Below are 25,914 nucleotides of genomic sequence, written 5' to 3' on the forward strand. Positions count from 1 at the left end.
CTGAGACATTCTGATACACTGGCTGTTTTCCAAACCGCCCATTTTGACCGTAAATTAGTATGCAGTAGTCAGTATGCAAAAACTTGCAAATCTGCAGTATACCAAAAATCCCCAATGTCCTTCTGATCCAGGAAAATTTCTCAGTATACTTTCTCAGACTGTTTGACGATCTGTGAGATAGAAGTAGTGAGATTTTGGGGAAAAGGTGCAATTTGCGATTAGGTGGACAATATTGCGATTGCGATTGTGCTTGCGATTTAATTTAAAAAAGTTGTGTCATGATGAGTCTACAGACTTGCTTGGTTATCATGGAGAAAAATCTGAATTGCATGTGCTGACATTGCGATTGCGATTGCGATAATCGTGCAGCCCTAGATAGAAGTGAAATATTGTTACTTCCAGTTATAAAAGAGGCATTTACTTCTACCAATTCATTAAAGTCTATTTAAACTACAAATTCACTTTTTTAAACCACAAATTCACTTTTTTAAAACCATTTGTAGATTATATAGAAGTGTTTTTTCCATCAGCTGTAAAAATAAAAATCCCTTCGAGTTATATTTTCAGTAAACAATGCAAATCAAATTTGATGATACTGCTATGATATGATTAACAAAATAACTAAAATACCAAGATCTACCTAAAGCTTGTGTTGTACATTCATAATAAAGGCAAATAAAATATGTCACCTATATCTTCATTTTCATTAACTGAAAACTAGAGTAGTATACTACAAAACAGACCCAATAGAACAGTCATACTACATACTATATGCAAAAGCGGTAGGCAGTATGCAGCGCCTACTACATACTACATTCACATGTAGTATGTAGTAGGCGGTTTGGGAAACAGCCTCTCATTTAAAGAAACAGTCCACTGGAATTAGATGCATGAAGTTTCAGAGGCACAAGTGTTAAAGCAGTTACAGGTAGTTACTGGTTGCATACTACACATCCAAGGACACTAGTGAAACAATCTGAATATGATCAGCACTGTAAGAGGACTGAAGGATTGTAACCTCATTGCAAAGGACACATGCTGTAGCCACTAAACAATAACCATTGTTTTCCCTCAGTTTTAGATATATTTGTTTTAAACTTTGTTGTAAATATTAAAATGTTTATATTTAATATGTCACACCTTGAACATTAGCATTACAGTCCTTGAACATTTTATATCTGAAGCTGTGTCAACACTGCACTACCAACACTGTGTACATAGGTTGTTGTCTTGTTTCCCCTATACTTTATTTCCTTTTATTTCATCATTAAGATTCATTTTTTATATATATATTTTTGTCTAACTGTCAGAACAAAAGAACCATATTTTTTTTAATGTCCGGGTACATAGAAAATTGACATTAAAAAACTCTGAATCTCTTAAATCTTGAATCTAAAAAACATTTTATTGCTGATGGGTGAGAAACAAAGACCTTCTGTTGAATGTCGGAAACAAAAAGTGCTTGAAATGGTTCACATAAACCACCAAGGTAATCTAATTTCTTCACAATACAATGAACAGTTGTTGAAAGATTGCGTCTCGACCACATTGTTACCCTGTCTAACCAGCAGACAGACCAACATTGGCATTCACAGAATCCACCACTGTCTGAGCAATCCATAATACTGTCTGTGATTTTTGTGGAGTAGATAAACATCCCTTGATTTTACTTGTGTCTTCCACATTTGTTATTTTATATCATTGAAGAGGAATCAATCAAGGAAGGAAAACACAAACACTTTCAACACTCCAGACAAACTGCGACTGTAAAACCAAACTGCCAAGAAGCTGAGAATTGATAGGACAGTAATATTTGTCTTTCTCAAAGTTATTTCTCCCACAAACTTTCCAGAGTATCATTCTGCAGTAGTTTGTGGTTTTAACTGAACTTCTTCGAGCCAACCTCTGTGAATGATCTCTCTCTGAAGACTGTGAGCAGAGAAAAATGCAAAGACAGTGCTCAGAGAAAAGAACTCCCCACCCCTCGAATGAAAAGCCTATTCTTTCTCTGTCTCTCCTTCTCTTTCTGTGGTGCGATCAGCTGCCAAAACAAACTGGCGCTGTGATGAATGTAATAAATATGATCGATGGGATATCTGGCGCTGCTGACCTCACACCACGCGCCAGAGTCCAGGGAGCAGGTGCTGCTCAGATTTACAGCCCCCTTCACCCCCCTTCTCAAGATATTCTCTCATACACACACACACAGACGCTGAGCCCTGCTGAGACAGTCACACCACTGAGTCTCACACAGAGGCTCAGAGAAACAGGCCAAATAAGTCTCTGGCTGAACTCTGTGTGTTACATGACTATGGATGAATCATATCAGCGCTAATAAAACCCAGCAATGGTTTTACAGATCATCAAGCCGTCAGTCAGTGCTGACAGTTATTAGAGTAATTTCTACTGGGCGGCGCTCACAGCGCTGTTAGAGAGGAGGAGAAGCACTCTTTATGTGTTTGCTAATAAAAATGGCTAATTGATCAAAAGCTAGGGCGGCTTGGTGTTAAGAAATCAACTGTTAGCAGTGTTTGGCAAGAAACAACAAGTGGATGATATAAAAAGTTTGACATACAAGTAAAAAACTGCGTATTCAAAGCAACTACTGCACATAAAACAGGTTGTTAAGATCAAGATATTAAAGCATTCTGCATATGACATCATCATAATATGCACTTTCTCATCTACTGTCAAAATTGATAAATCTTTGGCTGATGGTTCCTAAAAACAACCTCCAGTCTAAAAATATGAGGTATTACGGAAATGGTAAAGTCTGCAGTTCTTTGAGTGTCCACTAGAGGCTGGTGCGAGTACCGCGAAACCACATACACACCAAGTCAAAAAAAGCCACAAACAAGTTAACAGACTGTTACAAAAAAATTCAGCCTGAACAGCTAATTTCTCTAACAGCATATACTGTCTGCAGTTATAAAGATATCAAGATGATGAGTTTGCCCAATCAGAGGCACAGCTCATCTGATTGACAGGCGGCACCTTATAGCTGTTAGTGTGGAAGCTAAAAACCCGCCCCATTTCCATTGTGGCTCCTGCCAATGATTTGCTTTAAAATTCCGTTTCAGAGACAGATGGGTGACATCTCGCAAGACATACATTTATCATGCAGGGCATAATTTTAAGATACCATGAGGAAGATCTGTATTAACTAGACTGCAACGCCGCCATCTGGCCCGTAGTCTCTGCACACTGTTGTAAATTACTTTTAGCGAGTAGTGTGTTTGTTTTGGAATCAAATGGAGATTGGATCAAAACAAACTTTCTTTGTTTAAGACAACTTTTTATTGGATCAAAAGCATCAATGTAAGGTATTTATCAGAACAGTTACATAGCGATACAGTTTGAAACATGGCTTTAAGCAAACGGCGGCAATATGTAGCACTATCGGCTGCCTGTTACTGACGTATCGGTAGGCTAACGTGACAACAAGTAAACACTGTCAGTTAGAAAGTAGTTTTGTAGCCGTCTGTATTTAGTGCAGCTGACAGCCAGGTGCTCTAAGAAATGTCTGTAATGTGTAACGGCAGTGCATCTTGGTTAGCTATGTTCTGCCAGTCATCTACCAAGCAGCGCTAATGTAACCTCACTCTTCAATTTGTTAAAGAACTCACAAGTTTGGGTTGGGGGTTGAAATGAACATTGTCACTAACAGCTTACCCCCTGTGTTAGCCTTTAGCTTGGGCTGTATCATTCTTCTGCCTAGCTTTCTTCTGCTCTTCTGTTCTTTTTTCTGTCTGACAGTTAGGCTCCTGTGTCCACCATCACTACAAAATAAGTAGCAGATATCGTTTTCAGCTGAGAAAAACACAGATTTCTCTTCCATCACTAAAGAAGTGATGTAAATCAACTCGGCCCTGCTCGACCCAATCTAAAGCTAAGAAGTAGCAATGTAAAATAATCAGTAACCAGTCATATTGGCACTCATAATGTCAATTTAAAGTGTAGATTACAATCAGGCATATATCTAAAAGGAAGACTTTTTCAGGATCACTTTCAAACTCCTTTCAACCTCTTTAATCACATAAGCATCATTTAAGCTCTTCTCAAAATCCAAAAAGGTGTGCTACTGCAGTTGCTGTAGGACTAAAGTTGGATAATATCATTCAGGTGTTGTCCTACAACAAATTTAAAATCAGTGTTGTGAGTTTTATGTCGATCCAATCTGTACCACATATCTCGCTCAGGGTCACAGAGGACTGCAGTCAATCACAGGCGAAAGGCTGGGGACTGGGGTTGACATAGACTAACACAAAAATTACACCTGCAGTAAATTTGGAGTTAGAAGTAAACACTTTTGAGACTGTGGGAGGAAGAGAGACTCCATACAGAAGGGCCCCTGGCCCAGAAACTTTAACCTAATTTATTGGTGTATTACAGATCTGATAAAATAAGGTACATGTTGGTTTGTTTTCTTGATCTGATGTGGTGTAGACCATTTGGGAGAACTTGACACCACATTCCAAGATGATACCCCATTCGTTCACTCATTTAAGCAATGCTCTGAGGGCAAACACTATGTGTGGAAAATATTTAGCAGAGCGTTGTGGTCGGGATGCCTGTGCGTGCAGAGGGTCTGCTGACCTTCCTCCCTCAGTATATGAAGTGAAGGGTAATGTGCGGTCAGTCAGTGGTTGTGTGGAACAGAATCCTGACTGTGTGAGACAGCAGCGATTTTAGGATCAGACTTTTAGGGAATGCTCAGCCAAAGACTGACTGTTTTATTTAACATTAATTCAGCTTTTATTTTCATACATATGGGATTTCTGTTCACAACAATAATAGTTAAGGATTCATGTTTTCCCTCACAGTTTCTGAAAATGAGAAGATGTAATATGCTGTGTTTGCAAAGATATCAAATTTGCAAAATGCATCAGTTATTTCAATACAGCAATTAACTTTATCATGATGAACTTTGGATGACTGTGGAGATAGAGGGTGAGAAGGGGGTGTCTTTATCATAATATGGATTGAGAAGAAGGAAATGCTTGACTTAGGATATTTTTGATCAATTACACTTTAGTCAAAACATTATCTAGAATGTAAGAGCATCTTGTTTACAAAAAACTGCTCAATTAAAGAATCTGGTTGGTGATGTGCATCTGTTATTTTATTTCTTAGGGGTGATTCGATGAAATTTAGTGATGCTTCAGCACTTGTTGAAGCTTTGATGACCACAAATGCTAATATCTGAAATAGCCATTCCAATCCAATCCACTTTGTTTATATAGCATGTTTTAAAAACAATAAAGTTTAACAAAGTGCTGCTCGTTAAAAAACAAATAAGAACATCAATAAAACAAATGAAATAAATTTAAAAAACACATAGAAACAAATGACAGCCATAAAACACAGGGGTAAAGATCATAAAAGATATAAAAGGACAAAGATCACACAACTCCAGCTATGTCTGCTGAAGGTATCTGACTCTGACTCATCTTTTCAGACTGAAATGTATAGGGATCTGGGAAATAAAGCCTGCAAGAAACTGAAAATTAGACTCTGTTATGATAGTTATTTGAACCCTGAACTCCCATAAGACAGAAGAACCCTACATACTTCCTCCCCTCTCCTTTGAGATGCTGAAGAATGTGACCCATTTACATCATAAGAAAACACTTATTATCTTTGCACTGAGAGATTAAACCTGTTCGACAGGGCACGAGCAGCTGATTATTAGCACTTAGCGAAACCCTATCCAATCTTCTTCTCAATTATCACGAGGACACTAGAAACGTGAATCTGAATATTTCCAATTTAATTCTCACCTCACTCTCTTTGTGCTTTTGTCCCCTGTGCACTTGTGCTAACTCCCATCTCAAATCCGAGCCCCACTTCAGTGCCTCTTGACCACATTACTCCACTTTTAATCCTGAAGAGAATGGCTAATAAACCCCTTTCCTGGGACGATGCTAAACTAAGATGAGCAGACAAGGGAGAAGAAATGAGATTAGACGGAGAGCTGAAAAAAAACCTTTACAACACGCAGGACATTAGTGCATGGTTCTAACTAATTATATCTCATGTGAATCACTCCTCCAGGCATGGCAAAGGATCTCTCTCATTGTTGCACTGCTGGCAAATGAGTGCTGCTGCTACTGCTCCTGCTGCACTGGGAGTAATATGTGAGAGTGCAACTAGCCTAGCGTGTGGCACTCTCTTTGTTTCCTGTATCATGATTACAATAGCACTAACACTAATGAACATAAGTGAGTGTCATGGCTGCGTGCCACCCTGATGCTGTGCTGACTCTTGGGTAATATATGAGAGGGTGACACTGTCAACGAAATTGGTTTTCAGGCTGGGAACTCTCAAGGCCAGAGCAGCAGCCCGATAATGAAAGCAGAGGACGAATAGAGAATAGAGCTCTCCATCTCCCGCATAGTAAAGCTGTCAGAGCCATGTTACCACACAGAGAGCATTCCACATCCACGATAATGAGGGGGAAAAGGCACCTGGTCTCCACCAAGTAAAATTTAAATATTTGTGAATGATCTATATGATGAGATTTAGGAATAAATACACAATACAAGTTATAAGGGAAACACATTCTGCTTCTTAAAAAAAGTTTATGACAGTTGACTTAAATGCATCAACCTGGCTCTGTCTGTATTGGTGAATAAAGAGAGAAGTATTAACTGAGTCATGCTCTGAATATGTTTTATCTTCCTTCAGATATTGGCACTGTATGAGTGTGCAACAACATGTAGTAACACATCCCACTGATTGTAATTTTTATTGCTCAAGATTTACTGCATGAGCATGAGAAAAGCGTGTTTTTTAAGCGCTCACTGACGAACTGTGCAAGTTTTCAGCTTACATCAGTCCTCTCAAAAGAATGGATGGGTGGCAAATAATTTCTGACTTAGTCAGGTAATGAGGCTGATTTCATTAAAGTTCAGGAGGCAGGAAAAATAACTTTATCCAAAGGGGCTGGTGAAATTTTATGTCAGCTTTTCTTCCAGAAACTACTCATTAGTAGAGATGTTCACATCAAGTCTAATAGAATGAACATCCCTCTTCTCAGTCCAACCCATAATTACTCCTCTGTTAAACTAATCATGATTTTTTTCTGAATGATTGTAGGCCTGAAATGCAGTCAGAAGTTATGCCTGAGCTGTAGTACAGTCAACTGCCACTAGTGGGGGCTGTGGGTGCAGTGAATGGCTACTGTCATGATGGTATAATGCTCTACTACCTGGATGTAAACAAACACAGTTCACCGATCATATCCTGTAGCACCAGGTAATTTGGTGGCATTTTGATAAATAAATAAATAAATGTAAAGTTGTATATTGGCAGTGTCAGGTTAAACCAGCATTAAACCACCTGACGAGCCAAGCTAAAAGAAGGACTTAAGGTTGGTGGTGCTAACTATGCTAACATCAGATATTCAGCAAACCAATTTGACTTTTTTTTCCCACAGATGTGCTGATTCTAGGTTTAGTGGGAAATAAAATGTGCCATGGGGTTTTCTTAGCTTTTGAAGCTAGCCTCTAGTGGGTACTACGGGAACTGCATATATTTTTATTTCTCACTTCCCCAATGTATTCACCTTCCAACACTAAATGCTCCCACTGGATCTACACTTGCTTTGTTAAAGAATTTATACATCTCTTGATATATTTGACCAACTTGGCACCATATCACAGTCACCCAAAGAAAAGCTTAAAGAAAAATGCTAAATCCAATCAGAATTGCTTCATTCACCTTTAACTAAGGGTTATCATTTTTGGAACACAGGGTGAAGAAATGAAACCCAACTGAAGCTTCTTTTAGAATTCAGAGAAAAGTAAACATGTTAAATGATGAATACTTTGAAGAAAGAGACAATAGTCTCATCAGCTGCAAGTTAGTCACCATGATACCTGCAGCAGTCTGATGAATGTTTAATCTACCTGCTGTTTGCCTCTCATCTCCCAGCATGTTGGATTTACAAGTGAATCATCTAATTAAAGCTTTTCTCTTAAAAAAGGACATCAAAACAGAAAGTCAGTACCATGTCAAAGAGCTGTAAGCTACAGATCTATAAAAAGCGATCCAAACAAGAGTGCACTGTTTGTGTCTTTATCATTAGCTGTTATCGTACTCCAGTATTCTGATGGTAACTCCAATACCACACCTTTAATCTTTCTGACTAAGCGAGAATATTCTCCTCCTTCACTATACAGCTCTCAAACACTCACCTTTTTCTCCCATGACCCGTCTGTACCTCGGTCTGTACAGTCAATGCTTTATTGTAAAGGGTTCAGGGGCAAACACTTTGAGAAAAGAATAAAACTCAATATTACAGTCTGGACTCGTCTATCCTGAAGCCAATCAGTGACAACAGTGTAGCAACCTTCAATTTCCTTCCTATTTTTATTTCCATAACCTGACAAATAGAGCGGCTCTCTGAGGTCGTCTTCCTTTGTGATCTGACACAAACACAATGGTAGCCGTCAGCGGAGAGAGGCAGGATATGAGTTTTGATGTGCTCTCTGAAGTCACGCTCAGCCTTTCATGTCCAGGTAGAGGAACCAAAGAGCTGTGTGTGTTTGTGCGTGCATGTGCGTGTGTGTGGACTGGCAAAGTGCTGGAGTTTTTTACGCCTCTCCAATTCTCTGTCTTCACACAGGTCAGTCTCATTTATTATGAATGTGAAGTTTTGAGCAAAGCTCTTTGATATCGGGAAACAATTTGGAGCTGGCTGCGAGTCGATGTCTCAGGGGACCAATAAAAAACACTTTTAATGGATTGTGAACTTCAGGTTAGCATGTGGTTCCTTATAAAATTCACACGAGACTGAACTAATCCCAGGTGATGACCAGAAGAAACATTAGCGTCTCATTGGTTCACACTGTGCCAGATGTTTTCAGTTTTATCTGATGTAAGAAAAAGGTTCAGATTACAACTTCAGTCTCACTGATAGACACTCATCTGCCTCAATATCACATTTAAGAGTGACATCAGATAAACAGGAAATCTTACCCTGAACCTCAGACTTCACTAAACAATTAAACGCAAGCTGGCACTCAAAGGATCCTTCAACCAAACACTTCAAGGTGCACTCCACTTTACTGAGCTACAGCTAGCAGCTGTCAAGATTATCCTCACACAGCGAGTCACGCTCCCTGAAAATGGAATCTTTGGCAGTCGCCCACTTTGCCCTATCAGTGGCAGACTGAGGTATTAGGACACATTAGTCTCATTTCCAATTCACTGACTGGGCCAGATCAATTTCCTTCCTTTTCATGCACAGATGGGATTAAATGGCCAGATTAAAGATGAACTCTTGGCGCTGTCCACCCGACAGATTCATCATCCTAAAGATGAACCCAGATGCAGTGAGGCAGATATGACATGATCCCTCTTGAAACCTTTATTCAAAGTATGCTCGCTCTTTGAAAACAGGGACTTCATGTTAACTATATTCCAAGATTTCTGCAACAGTACTTGTCTTGACTGGCACTATTGAAGTGTCCTGGCGTCACCGATAAAAAAAAGCACAGTGTGATACCAGTTATAATTGCATGTTTTTTAGGTGATTTCTTGAATTTCAAGCAAAAAAAAGTCCAGAGCTGCCAAACTGTAGCACATAGAGATGACCCTCACAGCAGTTTGGCAGGTAATTTAGATTTCCATTTCTGCACAAGATTTCCTGAGCTGTGTGAGGTCCAGTTGATCGTCTTGGGAGGTAAGTCTCCTCGCTGTGACATCACATCAAGAACAATTTTACCCTCCCACTGAGCCCCCAAAAACCCATAACCAAAACACATGTGTCATCACAATTCTCTGTGTGTGTGCTCCTGTGTGGGAGTCTTCCCCTCTGATGGGGACCCACTCACAGCTCTTCTTCACAGAGCTCTGCAGTCTAAGGAGACACTGACTGTTTGGACTGATTCAGTCAGAGTGTTCCTGTGTATCTAATTTCCACACAATTTCCCTCTTTCAGGACCCAGAAACTAAAAAAACTTCTATTGTCCAAAGACTTTTCAGCTGTAGGTGTCTTTCATTAGCTTAAAACTGTTTGTATTCCTGGCAGGACAAACCTGACAATCAAACATGGCAGCTGGATTAGTGGCTCAACATGTCAACACATGACGCTGGAAGGTAGCTTCGTACTCTAGCCTCTTTTTCTTTTATTCTACAGATCATTTTGACTGGGTATTAGGTCAGTAGATTAGAAAAAGTGTGCCAGAATGTGTTTGTGGTAAAGGTTAGTCCAGCAGAGATGGCTGATCGGGGCAATGGATGGGTCAACAGATATGGGAATTTTATCTGGCAGTCAGGAGTTGCTCAATAATTTAGACATGAAGTGTTTTTAACACTCATTATCTATGCTTGTCATGCCAAACTGCTTTTTCTTCTTCTTCTTCTTTTTTTTTTTTTTTTTTTTTTTTTTTTTAATTAATATAGGCATTACTTTAACCACATAACACCCAAGCTTTTGTCTGCTGTGCAATTTTTAATTCACCTTGCTATTTGGGATAAGTGAGACCCAATAAGTATAATTACTAAACTTGGTCTTTGTGCGGAAAGATTGGTTATTTGTGTCATGAGTTCTCTACTAGTTGTTCGTTAAAGTGTTATTGATCTTGAACATGTTACTTTTTTTACTAAAATGGGTGCAATGCTGTGATATCACCAAAAGATGATGTGGGCAGTGTGCCTAAATTGGCTAATAGGTCAAAGTTTAAAAAAATAAAGTATCATGGGTCTGAGAGGCAGAAATCCAATGTCCATATATTTGGAGGCTGGATTTTAAGAGGTTACAGCCAAAAAACAAAAACAAAAACAAACAAAACAAAGAAAAGAAACTGATGAAATCTCAAATCTTAGCATGGTATGTTTATTATATGTCCCAGAAGCAATTCAATTACTAAACTCTAAAATTAAAAGGTAGAAAATGTAACCTAAATTTCCCAGCCTCTCCGGGGTCCATTTGATCATAGATTTATTTCTCTTAATCAACTTATTGTCTCTGTTTTCAGTCTGTAATTGGGGTCTGTCTTATTGGCCAAAGTTAGTTACATCATTGTGGACAAATAAAGATTATTTGTTGTATGTGGAGACTAAAATATCAAAATATATTTACTCTTATCATCATTCATGAGACAAGTGCGCATGAACATCCAATTTTGAGACGCATCAATGTAAGGTCTGAATAGTTGGTGATGAATTGAAACATCTGTTAATGCAGTAAGAGCCAAACTTTCATAATTGATTTCTTGTAATCAAAATAATCTGTAATTAAAAAAAAAAAAAGTGTTGTACATTTTCAGTATTGGCGGATATGTTGAGACGTATGTGTGATGTGAATGAGTCTGAGATAAAGTCTAATAAGATGTTTTTGACTTGAAATAAGAGAAATAAACTCGCAAAGATTAAAATTTTTGCAGTGCGGGGCTTCAAAAAGTAGATCTGGTGCCTGAATTTTACCAAACTCAAAGCAGTCCCAAGTGTCATTGTGAAGTCCATGTTGAACAAGTAGATCAAGCTGCATGTGATGAATTATCACAAGAAGAACTATTTTTAAGTAAAGTCTGAACACATCTTCCAGTTTCATGTAAGATAACTAACAACATACCTCACAACCTCTAAGGTCAACTCAGAAACTTCCAGGGGTAATGTATTAAAGTTCGGACACTCTAAGAATCATGGGAAATGTCAGCAGTACCTGTGTAGCCCAGAGAGTTGTCATCCTCATGCTCAGTGGTGGGAGCTGGTGTTGCTCCTTGGCTTGTTCCATCCTGAGCGACTCCGGCCTCTGTCAACAATAACACCACAGGGACTGAGAACCCAGACACATTCTGCCCACTTTCCCCCCTACCCACGGTCCAAACCTGCAGCCCTCTGCATCCTGGGCACACGCAGAGCATGAACACACAAAGAAGAGTCCATCTTCGAGTGCAAAATCCAAACATTGCATCAAGAATCTGAACAGTTGTGTATGATCCAAAAATGAGTCTGATGGAAACAAAGTGATCATTTGATGAATGTGTCAATCATTAGTCGGGTAAAGATCCATCAAAATAACGTCTCGTCTCAGTAGCAGACTGTTCAGTCGTCCCATGTAAGGCTTGAGTGTCTCATGTGCTAAACAGAATCATCTCTCCTGTATCAATAAGTGGCTGCACCCCAAAGGGAGCACATGGTCTGGACAAAGGGAGGGGCCAAGGGGACACTCTGCATGATTGACACTGCCAATCTGCATGCACATGAACGGTCCTGATGCAAATACAATGATGCACCATTAATTGCTAATCAGCTCCTTTTGATTTGGGCCTGTCTTTTTGTGCATGTGTCTTTTTCTGGAGTGACAGGTTGAGTGTGTGACAGGAGGTGTGAGGGCGGGACAGAAGAGGGGGGAATGAGAGGCCAAGAGGGCTGGGATGTGCATGGCTTATGGGGGGAGACGGGAGACCAACTGTGCCCTCATGATGGCTCCGTGTGGAATAAATCAGACCTAGCTGTGCTTGTTCTCTTTGTGGCCTGCTGACAGGGGGTTAATTTGGGCCGGGGAGGTAAGAGGAATCTTAATCAAAGAGCATCCAACCCCTTTGAGCTAACTGAGCGACAGTCTGTCGGAAGTATCTGTTTCCTCAATGAGATCTGGCATCACTTCTGATAAATAGCAGACGGGCAGACGGAATCGTTCATTGGAGGGTGCTTTAGATCACCGGAGTGTGAAGAAGAGGGCGACCCGTCATTTCATTCACCACTCCCACATTCAGGGAACAAACAGAAAAAAAATCCACACAGACTTTTCAGCCTCAAATCCCACTTTTCAACAGATTTAGACACAAAAAAGACATTAAAAACATAGTGATCACATCCTGCTGCTTCTGTAGTGTTGCAATTAAAGTGACAGTCAAGGACATCACACTGGGTGAAGACTATCATCATGCACTTCAAGTTTATCTGAAAAGCTGCGTCTGACTGACAACACTACAGGAGAGCAGAGCGTCTGAGTCACACAGAATGAACCACGTAGGTTTCTCTGTCATACACATAAATAGAGCTGGATGGTACACATAACACACAAGATGAAAACATGCATGAAGTGAAGAAACAGACATCAAGCTGAGTCTGAAGTACTGTCTGACACATAGAGCGTGACACCTCTAAGATGTGGCAGTGTTTTCGTGTTTTTAATCTGTTCAAAACAGACAAATTAAGCACAAGTCCAGCTTTAGACAAGAAAAGTACCATGGCACTGACAGAAATTACAGGGTGGAACAAGGATCAAAACAGGGAAGAGGACTCTTTGTAATACTTCATGCAAAATGCAAACATACGTCCGCTTAGAACTATGTACAAAGCAAATTAGATCCAAAAGCTGTGTGATGTCTCGCAGTGTAGGTGGACTGATTTAAAGTTTCATTATCAGCCTTTATGAATTTCACTTAAGTTCACTCTTGGCTTGACTGCTGAGATATTTTTTTTTTTTTTTTTTTTAGAATCAAAGCTCCATTGTAACCATGTCCTGTGAAAACCCTACAAAGTCAACTTAGAACTATGTGGAAGACAAAGGGCTTTAGTTTCAGTTTCTTAACAACAAATGTTAACTGACTCAAATATTTACCCATCAATTTGATACTTCAGCTAACCCAAAATACTCAAAATCACCACTTCAGGATTCATTTTAAAGACACAAAGAAACAATTTCTATCAGCTTATAAAAAGCTTTCTCTGCCTATGGTCATCATCAGTGGACAAAGACGATAAGAAGGAAGGGAAGATAATACTTGGTTAGGAAGATGACTGAAAGCAGCTTTAAGAACCTCCATCATGGCTAATTTTGGTGCTCCCTGTTAATAAAAGGGTAATAATTTAAATAAATAAACAATGGTCACATTATTCAAATAAATTAAACATGTTAGTACTTCATTTTCTCATGACCTGAAAAGCTCTTATCCCTGAAAAAACTGTTTTAAAAGTAACTTTGTATAGATATAACTAATAGCATACAATTCTTAACCATGTATGTTTATGTTTTTTTCCCTCAGGCTTTATTTAATGTATCTTCTTCATATGTCTGTTCCCCTGGGTGGTCCACAGTCAGAGGTCCAATTAGAGTCCACTTCAGAGGTCATTAACAGGTGGTGCACCCAGCTGGCCCCCTCAGTCTGAGGATACAAAGTCTGGACCTCAATATTGTGTCACTACCCACCCTTTCTACCCCCAACACGGCACTCCAGTTTCCCTTTTGGCTAATTAGCAGAGCACATGTGCAGATAACTGACTGCTCGCTAAATAATACAAAAGAGGGCCCTGCCTCTTCTTTGGTCAGTACTCATAGGCGCCTTAATAGAAGCCCTGGCCCCTGAGTCCTCTTCAGAGACACAAGCTTTTGGCTTTGTTTTCATTTTGTCTCTTAGAATCTGGTGGTGTTGGGTAACACGAATGTTAATAGTTAATCTGTATTTTACAGTGGCTAGGTTTTAGTTTTAATGTTGTTGAAACAAAATGGCTTTTCAGAAAGTTAGCTGTTTTAGGATCCTTTTTTTCCCACAAAGTTTCACTGCAGCATAGCTTTCTGCTGCGGCCTAAAAGCACCTAAAAGCACCACCTTACACATCTACCTTGGGCAAATCCGGATCCTTTACAATTACATCCTAAGTCTACGAAATATCTGCTTTTAGACAAGCTTTCTGGACAGAGACATGTGCACTGACTCCAAAATTCTTCAACGCAACCAAAGACTTTGAGCTAACTATCACGAATACACTTTGCTAGCCGTAGTAACCTGTCAACAGCCAGATATGGCACAGTACATATAGGAGGGTAGGTGCGGACCAAAAATGAAGTAACAGGTTGAAAGTTGAGAATTTTGGATGAGGGGAGAGCTGGGGGATAAAGAGAAACAGACAGGAGAAGTTTTTGGTGTCACACCCAAAAGTCCAAAGTCCAAGGAGGATGCTAGCTTATCAGTTAAATAACTTCAATCTAAAAGCACAGTTGTACATGTCAAAAACTATTGTTTTATGGATAACAGAAAAAAATGCTGGGTATAAAAATGCTAAGCTAAGCAACTTTTGTTATAGCTTAGTTAGGGTGACCATATTTTGATTTCCAAAAAAGAGGACAACGGCACTGGCCTCGAGGCACAAATTCAGACAGGCTTCTTATATTCTTAATATTTTCACTGCCCCGTGGCTACTCCCGTCTGTGGAAATACCACAGTACTAGATTTTTTTGAGTGCTTCATGAGTGACTTCAACAGAATGGGGGGCTATAACACCTAGGGATGGGTACCGAATCAGGTACTTCAAAAGGTACTGGCCAAATTCTGTCAAAAGTACCGAGTACCGATTCATGTAAAATCAAAAGGTACCACGTTTAGGTACCTGAACACATCCTTGTGACTGTGAGGAAGTGAAAGAATAGTCGATTTTCCATGATGGACATGAACACAGCATTGCAAGGGTATATACTGAAGGATATATATGTTAAATTGAAATATATATATATATATATATATATATATATATATATATATATATATATATATATATATATATATATATATATATATATATATATATATATATATATATAATATTGTTAAAGAAATTGATATTTTTTACCACATAACTACAAAAAAGTACCGAAAATTTGTACCGTTGAGTACCGATACCGATTGCCAGGTACCAGGCATTAGTACCATATCGTTTCAAATGTGAAAGGTACCCATCCCTAATAACACCATTGACAATGGCTTCAGTCTTGGTGCGAACACTACTAAACTTTTTAGCAATGTCAGAGTCAGGAAATGTCTTTTTTTAGCAAGGCACTGGTGCAATCCATGGACCTGTAGCTGTTGTGGTGTTTTACAATATGAAATGCCATTGCACCCTCCGCTGCATTTACAGCAACCTCTGTTTGCCCAGGTCTAACAAAGAACTCAGTCAACTTTGCAGAAAAACTCTCACCTCGCACAGCTTTTTAATGTTTTTCAGTGTCCATGTGAGCTTTCAAATCTCCAGCACCTTTGTTGGACACTGAGACATATGTGCCAGCTTTGCACATGGTTCACTCCGCCTCCCACTTGTCCCGATCGGGACGGTATGTCGGAAATTTTTTTTTTTGCAGTTCATTTGTGAAGCTGCACCTACACTTAGGCATCTTCCGTGCAATTCAGCTCCGCTGTCTAAACATCCCCGTCTTCTCCGCTCTCCGTCTATGTCTCTCTCGCTCTCGCTCTCTCTCTCTCTCTCTCTCTCTCTCTCTCTCGCCTACTCTCTGATCCTCTCACTCTCTATGTGTGTGTGCACGCGCAGAGCAGACCTGCCCACAAGGCAGCCTCTCGGTAAGTGACGCGCATCATAGTATTGTTTGCAAGCGCCGGTCAATTTACGGACGCACGTAATGGTCCTATGAAAAACAGTGAACACCGGACATTTTCGTGAATTTATTAAACCCGCCCGGACACCCCGGACAGGACGTAAAAAGTGGACATGTCCGGGCAAAAGAGGACGCTTGGTCACACTAGCTTAGTTGCAGTTTCTCTTGAGGTAAGCTTCAGGTTAGCTTTTAGATTTTAGATAAATTATATATAAAAAGTAGCACCTAACTACCTTGTCCAGCACTGCAGTTTGAGGACTCCATCTGGCTGTAGCTGAGGTTTCATTCCAGTGTCACCCTCTGGCTCTGTGTACCAATCAGTATTTAACTACCTGTAAAACCTGACATAACAATAAACCTGATGTCTAACTTATTGCCTTGCAGCGGAGCTTGTTTGGTGTGACAAACGCTGGGAGCTCCTAATAGACGAGGATGCAGGAGCTGAAGTATCTGTTGTTTCATTGTTATCTTGTCATGTATTGGCAGGCCCCAGCAGCCCCTAGCAGCCTGTAGAAGTGATGGATGGCCTGAAAATGATGAGTTGGGGAGTCAGACTCCAGGGCTTGTTAACAGGACTGACTGATTGTTTGCTGTAGGACAAGTTCCTTCACACAGGCTGATCAGAGAGGCGGTACAGTTTTAGAACATGACCTCGAGAAACTTCAATGATTCAACAGTTTTCTTGGGGAATGTTCTCCCTTATCATCTGTTTACTTTTTGAGAAATGTGGACCAGCAAGAAAAGAGCTAATTGTGGGAAAACACAAGCAGGATTTCTCTTCCTTTACTCAAACTTATTATTTTGCATGTTGGACATTTAAAGCAAGTCCCAAATCTTTAAAATATAACACATGAGAAAATTTGAACTGTAACTTCCTCATTTACAGCCCAGATTCAAAACTCTTCACTATTACTGAAGACACAAAAGAAGAAAAACAGTCTTGTGAAAAAAGTCTGTCTCAGCAGAAGCCGGTCTGTCCGCTTCATCTGTTTCCACAGCACCATTACACTAATTTCCATTTTGATTACACATTCTTTGTTTTCTGCATGACTAATGGAGTTTTAATCAGGCCTGGAGATAATACACACACACACTCAGTGAGCTTTTACTGCTGCGGAGAAAAAGAAAGGACAAAGTAAAAGTGGATGAGTGCTTTTTTTTCTCTTTGACTTTTAAATTATCTATCACTAAAGTAAATCTTCGGCGGCCTGCAGACACACTTCAGCACAAAGCGTTAAAGAACGAAGTCTAGAAATGAACTACATACGATGTGTGTCAGCATGTCAGCTCATATGAACACAACATAAAAAACATAAAACAGGCATATGTCTCAAGTTGATCTATATATTTTTTTTTACACACATTAAATAAAAGAGATGAAAATAAGTATATTAGCAGGCTTTGCGATGCTTGTAGAGGATCACTGTAACTGCTTTCCCTTTTTCCAGTTTAATGTCAGGCTAAGTCAAACAATGTTTGTGCTGAACCTTAAAGGAACCGTCAGATTGTATTAGTTTTGGTGACCCCTGTGTTAGTAGTGTTTTCTGTTTTGAAATTTTTGTTTTGGATTTTGAAAGTCAAATATTTCACTCATGGTTAACTGTTGCAGTGAAAAATGTGGGAAAAGGATGTTACAGCACACAGTTCATCACTTTGTTTGACACCTACCCTGCAGCAGTGCATTCAGGTGTTAAAATTTACAAGATAGAAACTGTCTCTCTTCAAACTAGTGGTTGCTTGTGCTAGTGCTTGTGCTTTTGTGAGTTATGTAGAGGTATCAGTCATTTCAGCCTGTTTCATAACTAACAAAAACTTTTAAAAGGAGCTTTAACATCAAGTAAGTCTAACAGCTAAAGCGATCTTTAGCTTTAGCTCTTGATTGAAGTTAAGAGTGTAGCTCCTGTTTTTAAGAGTTAAAGATAAAAATTGCATCTTTGAATCCCAATTAACTGCTGAGTTTTAAGTGTTAATCATTCAGCATTTTTGAAACAGATGCAAGGATATTTTTGCAAATATCTTGCAAAATAAGAAACTGTGATGCTAAAATTTCTCTAGCTCTGAAATGTGAATCATAAGTGTCAACACAAGTTGATTCAGCTGTTTTCATTTGTACATGCTTATATGCTTGTGAGTCTAAACTGAAAGCATATGAGACAGAAACAGAGTGAATCCAGTCTGATTGGCTGTATGTTTATGTTTAGCTTGGAGAAAGAAGCTGACACTCAAAGTATTTCAGTGATACTATAAATCTGATAAAAGGTGAACTTTACTTTTGACTTGTCAGCTGAGTCAAAAATCATAGTAGTGTTCTTGTTAGTCATCAAAGTGGTAGCAGGAAGCAAGCAGATGCTGTTTGAACTCAACTACGGTGTGCCAGAAGGAGCAAAAAGAATTCAAGATGTATCAGAATCTTTGTCACATTGGGGTTATCGTTCACAAAATCCAATGACTTAATATAAAAGAAGATACGATAATCACTGTTGAGAAAAAGTACAAGTAAGCTGAGTGTAGAGATGATATTTCAAAGACAGAACCCTGGGTGTGCTCAGGCCTCACTTCCCAGACATGAAATGCACTGGATTTGCAATATTCACAAAAACAGAGTCACAAATCACTGAGCTGTGCTGCAGCTGTCGCGAGAAAGTGGAGCAAATGACACACTAAATACTCGCACGCCATTTGGCATCAACTCTGCTGACCGATTTGCTTTTAACATTTCATCATGTATGAACGTCTGCCTCCACAACCTCTGTAAAGTATATTAATTGCTAAATGATAGCTTTAACTCCAGGCTAAAGCTATAGACCATACTATAAATCACATGAGAGGGAAAATGTGTGTATGATGATACATATCATTACTGTATGTATTTTAGGTCACATGGCCAAGCCCTGTTCATGATATGGCCATGAAACAGTCTGCTTAATTACTGTCTCTAACTTGATTTGTAGAGGATTATATACTTTTTTTGACGGATTATCAGCCTATTTTCTGATTAGTTCAAGTATACTTAAAAATTAGAGTCATTTTTCGAGTATTTTTTGGACTAAAAAAAGAAGTGAGCAGAAGAGGGAATAATTAGATTAAATCCCAGTCCCAAAAATGCTCACACTGCTATTATGCTTTCAACAGCTATTTAAGGTGCAAGCCAGTGACAAACTGCAGTAATCATAATTATATTAGCTCCCCATGGGTTAACGGCAGTAAAAAGACCATTTAAGCTAACGTTAGCAACTGATTTTGCAGATATTTTCCACACAAGCCTTTAATGTCCCCAACAGCCACGGTTACTCCGCTCAGAGCTCCAGCTGGAGGAAACATCAGTGTAACAGCAAACACATTGTGATCTCACTCAGTAGTTTGTGATTGAACGGATGCATTCAAGAGTTCAATGGTATGCTCGCTGGGTGTGTGCTGTATCTCATTCTAAACAATGTTTCTCTGGTAACAGAATCCACAGTAAACTCATGAACATCATGTTATAAAGCTGGAATGTGACTCGTCTGTGAGTGGCTTATTGTGGTTAAATAAATGAAACTGAAAATGTCAAGGAGAGATGTGCCAATTCACTTGCTGATGGATTTGCTTGGAGGGCATCTGCAACCAACCGCAGGAAGAAAAACACTGAGACAGATCCAGGACAAATAAAGTTGATTGGCTTGAAGTGTGTTCAATACTTCACGGTCACTTCTACAGAAGGAGCTAACCCAGCAGCTCACAGCAACGTCTCTTTTTTTTTCCAAGTTCACTCATACAAAGGGTCTTAACTTTCAACAGATATCTCATTTCTCACGCCTTTTCATTATGTAAGACTTGGTATTATTCCTACATGAAACTCTTCCTCTCAGCTTTGTTTACTAATGTCAAGTAAGTTCAAAGCCAGCGAGGAGTCTGAACTTGCTCTGACTTCCCTGTGGAGCTGATGCAAGCATCCTCCCAGCTGGCAAAAGCCCACATGTCCATCTTCATGACACAAGAGTACTTTTTCCTGCCCATGAGACAGAATGAAAAAAAGAGAACAGGGAAAAAGAGAGAGGCTGAGATGCTTTTCTTACAGTAGGTGAGAAAAAAAGAGGTCTTTCAAGGACTTTAAGTGCTGTAGCCAAGGTGAACGGCGTCTGAATGCTTGCTTTATATCGCTCTGATCTGGAGTCTGCAGCTCATGGTCACGACTCATACGCAGGTTGTCAACATCTTTATCACTGTAGCCGGCAGACAAGTGACGTTTAATGACTTCTCAATATAGAATCCTGCTCCTTCGAAAGTAGAGAAAGCTGAAATCCACTTATATACAACGAGACATCTTTGCATTAGAGGGCAATTTGAACGATTTTCTGATACTTTCTTTTGCTCTCTGTACTGAAATATCTTTATCCTTTTCACTACTACTGAGAAGAAAAAGGAGAAAATACAAGCTACACCATATGCTTATGAATACAAGAAGAGTGAAGACGTCAAGCAGAGCAGATAATTTTGATCTTATTTCAAGGCTGTGACACATTGATGACAAACTACAGTGATGCTACCTTTCCCTGCTCTTGGATTTAATCAGACCCATGTGGTTCAAACACAAACATGCAAAGAGTCAAAGATGGAAAAGGGAAATTGCCCTCAAACTGAATCCACACATGTTTTCAGTATAATCTTTGAAAATTCCATCAATATGTTAATGGGAACAATTCTTTCCCAGGCTCAGAGACCAAAAATCGAGCCTCTAATCCGTCATCCCTCCCAGCAACATATTCTGAAGCTGCTTCATTGACTCAGTCTGACTTTACAGGCTGGGAAAATTGCTCTTTTATACTCAAATGAGATGTATTACAGCATTTTCCAACGAGCAAACACAACCACAACCACTTGACCCTGGCTCACGGAGAAGTTTGTGACGTCGCTGTAGTAATATGCAGAATTAAACCGCCCTTGTAAGGCTGTAGAAACATCATGTTAATTATGTCTTCGGCGGATGTAAAGGCTTGATAGTTATTTATTATCCCAAGTTCACCTGTGCCCTCAGTGCCTGACAAAGTTCCTGTCAAATCCCCCCGAGCTGTTTGTGCCATTAAAGTATGAGCCAAGGGGAATTCAGGGAGTTTTTAATTAGAGATGGAGAGAGAGGAAAACATCCAGCAGTGATGTATAACCTCTACAGTCTTTGATGTGATGATTTGATGACACCCAGCTCTCAGCTCACACCAGGCACACCTTATAATCTCTTTCTTCTCTCAAGCTGTGTTTTGGTCAAAACAAAGGAGCAAATACTGAATGCACCTTGGTTTTCCAGTGTTTGTAGAGTAGCTCCACTGACGGGCAATTATTGCTTCATGCTAGTGCTTTTCCTGACCTCTGCTTTAAAAACAGAGAGACAATAGAGCTGCTGTTGAAGGATCTGTCTGCACAAATATTTATTCCCATATTTTCCTTTTTCCCAGGTTCTTTCTTCTTAAGCTGATTGTGCCTGAGACTTAATGACTATACCATTTTTTTCCCACAATTCTGAAACCAGTGTGTTTTCTTTTGCATTTCTTCCTCTTCTTTCATCACTTAATTATGAGTTTACTTGGTTACTTGAAACCCATCAAGAAAAATCTGCAGCATGTAAGCTGCTCTGGAAAGCTCTGATTAGTTGTAGTTCGGCTAAATCCTAGAGTTAGCTTACTGCTGCACTGTCAATTTTTGAACTTTTAAAAATGTAAACTTTTACATTTTAAACAAACTAATCTGCAGCATGTACTGTTTTTCCTCTAACATTTTTTTTTGTATATATGAGAGCAGAGTAAAGGCCAATAGGACTGTCTGTAACAGCTTTGATGGTAATTAAAGCATATATCATTGGCTCAGCCACACATAATGTTTTTTTTTTTTTTTTTTTTAAACCGCCCATGCTGAAGACACAAAAAGACTGTTCTGTTGTTGACTTGTGGACAGCAAAACCAAAAGTTGAGGCTGTTTACTGGCTAGCATGGCAGTTTATCTATACATAGTGCAGTGGCCAAGATTGCAGGCTACTGATTTTTTTCACCTGTTCATTACTGCTTGGTTTAACAGCATACAGTGGTGGCCAAAATAATTACAACACTTGCCATATTCAAGAGGTTTCAGTTGTTTTTATTGAACTGGCCATTAAAATACTAATGTTCTATGGTTCTATGTACCATAAAACAGAGCCAAAATAGGGAGATTTAGGTAGTTTTTCTCATTCAAAGAAAGAACACTAAAAAAAGGATTGGCTGGCAATTTGATTCTATTACAATTTTTGGGGTGCCCATTCAATTTAAATTACGGTTTGTAGTTATCTGAGATTTTATTTTCAATTTTTAGTTTGCTTTTTAAACACCAGACCGAATAAAAAAAGTTAAATGATGACGATAATGTCCACAGAGTAAATCACTTGAGTCAGAGAGAAACTTTTCACCCTCTGCAGGAGAAAAGTGGTAACTTTTTCCAATCCAGTTTATAAACAAAGACTGAAATGAATAATTTGAATTATTTTTTTTTTAAAGAATCCCAATTTTGATATTGTCAAACAAAAAAAATCCCATATATGTGTTGATTATTATTTTTTTGTCCCACCCTTAGTGTCAACATTAGTGTTAAAATTCTTGCAGAGTTGTTGTAACTGCTGCCAAAGGTGAAAACAACAAATATTAAAGTTAAAAGTAAATAACAACATAGGGACTGACATCTTCTGATTTTTGTTGTGCTCAGAGCAACAACCTTCATGTTTTTATGAACATGCTTGGAGGCAAAAAAGACAGGTACCTTCAGATCTGTCAGGTGTTGTTCCAATTTTTGCCACCACTGTGTGCCACTGAAAAACATGTTGTTTATCATCAATCTATACAACAAGTTTTTAATTTGCAGCATTTTACATAGTTGGCACAAAACTGTATACAGTTAACCCTCCACTCACTCACTTGATATATGTGCAGAAAAATTCCTTCTTTCAATTTTCAATAGTCAAAAATTCTTGGGGTGTTTTGACATAAACATTCTCACCACCTATTGGTCTGATATGTTTATGCAGGCTGGTCTGCATTTTCTTATGGACCGAGAAATATTTCACAACAGCTATGATGTTGACAGAAAAGAGAGAGAAAGAAAATCTGTTTTTAGAAATATCCTTTAACGAATGAACACAGCCTCAGAGTGTGTTCATCTGAACCAAAAGGTCCACATCATTGCAGGATTAATACCTTTAACCAAGTACCAGTCTTATTAAGATTCAAAAGCCTTTTTTAAAGTGTGATCAGGTCAAAAACAACATAATAGATCAAGGCGGCAACAGCAAGCTCCATTTAAAACTAAGTTAACCTGAGATCAAGGCAGAGTGCAACAAAAAAGTCAAAGTCATAACTGCGCCAAAGTTAATCAAATTCATCCACTGTAATATTCACCCGATAGTTGTAGAGAAATTCTAGACGAGATCAAAGTTGGTAAAGATCAAAGACTTTTTTTTCCTGGTTCATCTTTAGAAACATGCAAACATCATCTCTGCACACAGTGCTTCAGTAACGGCTTAAACATAATGATTCTCCTCATTTTTCTGTCTGATTGCTTCAGTCACAGTTCAGCATCCATCTGATCTGAAGTCAGGCAAACTGAACACACAGCAGGCACTATCTCACTCTCTCAGGGCCTCTCTCTGTGCCACACACACACACACACACACACACACACACACACACACACACACACACACACACACACACACACACACACACACACACACACACACGCATCATTCCAACATGCATTGATGCTTGTCACTGAGAAACATGTGTATGCTAATTCACCGGAGCGCTCGCTAACTATTCACAGCCCAATGAGAGAGTGCAGATAAACCAACTTGTGCTCTCAATATGTCTCTCTGTGATTAGAGGAGATGGAGGCGAGGCCCTGAGAAGATGTGTGGTGAGAACATTGCAGGCGTGCAGCCAGTTTCTGACAACAACTGAAAAGAAAACAACAATCTCTGCAGACAGCCAGATCAATAGTGGCAGCTTAGGTAGCACAAGAAGAGTCTTTAGAAGTGAAAAACAGTTTGGGAGACCACAAGGGGACTATGGAGGTGGTCTAAATCTGCGGGCTAACATGACAAACATTCCTCTTTCTTTGTTGTTGTGACTTACAGGAGTTTACAGCCTGGAGCAAGGATGAAGTGACAGCTAGCCTGTGGCGTGGCTTTGATTTTTCTCTGCGTGACACCAGATAGGGAATACTCAGACACTTCTCAAATGTGTGACACACTTACACATATTTTGTGTTATCACTTAGAGTCCAGAAACTCCAGGATCAGTGTTTCATACATCTGCTAACTCACTGCAGAGGAATGTAAGAGAAGTTGTGAGTTAGCTAGCTCAGATTAGAGACATTCTTGGTCATATCCGTTGATTAAGAAAGCTATTATGACTCCTGGGACAGCCCTAAAATAGACATGAATGATGTGTTAGCTTATTCAGAAATTTAATTCATTATGAAGTAGAGCAGAAAGAGGCTTGGGGTGAAGGAAATGTAATGTATTTCACCTAAGGCAAGTTCAGTCTGAAGCTGGTTTGAGATTTACAGCCTGAGAACTCCCTGTCTGCTCTCACACAGGTTATGCTGTGCACGTTTCCTCGTGGAAGTCAGAAAAACAGTTGTAAAGTTGTAAAGAGACATTTTTTTGAAAATGTTTAAATATTCTGATGAAAGATATCAACCTAAACATACCTCACAGGTAGAAAAACGACTGAATCTTATTGTGCATGATTGACAAAATGACCTCCCTTAAAACAACATCCTCCATTGCAATCCATCCAACTGTCATTCCATTAAATCAAAGCTTGTTTGCACCTGATATCCCGCCAGGGGGCTGGTTCTGATGACGACATAATTACAGGTTATAAAGTGATTCATAATATTTCATTACACATACGCCCTAACTCATTTTCAAAGCTGTGTCAGAGAGATTAACACAAATAATTCCAAAGGATATATATCAGTCAGCGCATTTATAAAGCTACTGCTTTATGATGACAATCACCAAAACAAGAAAGTGATTATAAAGTGTTGACACCAGATTTCTGCAAGCAGAGAGATGCAGAATGAGTCATATGCGAGCATGTTTAAGGAAATATATGGATATGAGCAATTTATGTTGAAATTACCATTTAACACCTTTTTAAAGATTGTTAATGTTATACATAGCACTGAAGTATAGTTTCATCAAATCTAGTGTTTATCATAAATGAATCCAGCCTATATGATTGCAAATATAACCGTATGAGGTCATAAAATATCAATGATTTTCCAACGTTTAGTCCTTCCAACCCAACCCTGCAGCAATCTTCTCAGAGCCAAAGCCGCGGTGTCACATGACACATGGGAACGCCGAGGCCAGAGGCTGTGAGAAGCAGATCGTAAATCCCGAAAAAAGCCTAAAAAATGCAACAAAAGACAAAGTGCAACCCTCCACACCTCCTGTCAGGGCCTCCCTCTTGCCACCCCTCCAGCTCACGAAATCAGCCAGATTTATTAGTGGCAGGTGACTTTCTGGATCACAGCGAGGTTATGGACTGATGTGCTACAGTGAAG

General features: G+C 39.3%; 1 protein-coding gene across 3 annotated transcripts in view; it reads right to left on the reverse strand.

Annotated features, from left to right (window-relative positions):
- robo1 (roundabout, axon guidance receptor, homolog 1 (Drosophila)) overlaps positions 1-25,914 on the reverse strand; it is a 265,137-nt gene that overhangs the window by 150,522 nt on the left and 88,701 nt on the right. For 2 of the 3 annotated variants that reach the window (XM_074678930.1, XM_074678933.1), the window contains one exon: positions 11,672-11,761. The exons of the other annotated variant lie outside the window; for it this stretch is intronic. In XM_074678930.1, the coding sequence (XP_074535031.1) occupies positions 11,672-11,761 (90 nt within the window). The remainder of the gene's footprint in view (positions 1-11,671; positions 11,762-25,914) is intronic. 3 annotated transcript variants of the gene reach the window in all.

The sequence above is a fragment of the Halichoeres trimaculatus genome, unplaced genomic scaffold (assembly GCF_033239565.1).
Source record: "Halichoeres trimaculatus isolate MK-OKI-2021-1 unplaced genomic scaffold, fHalTri1.1 fHalTri1_scaffold_9, whole genome shotgun sequence".
NCBI lineage: Eukaryota > Metazoa > Chordata > Actinopteri > Labriformes > Labridae > Halichoeres > Halichoeres trimaculatus.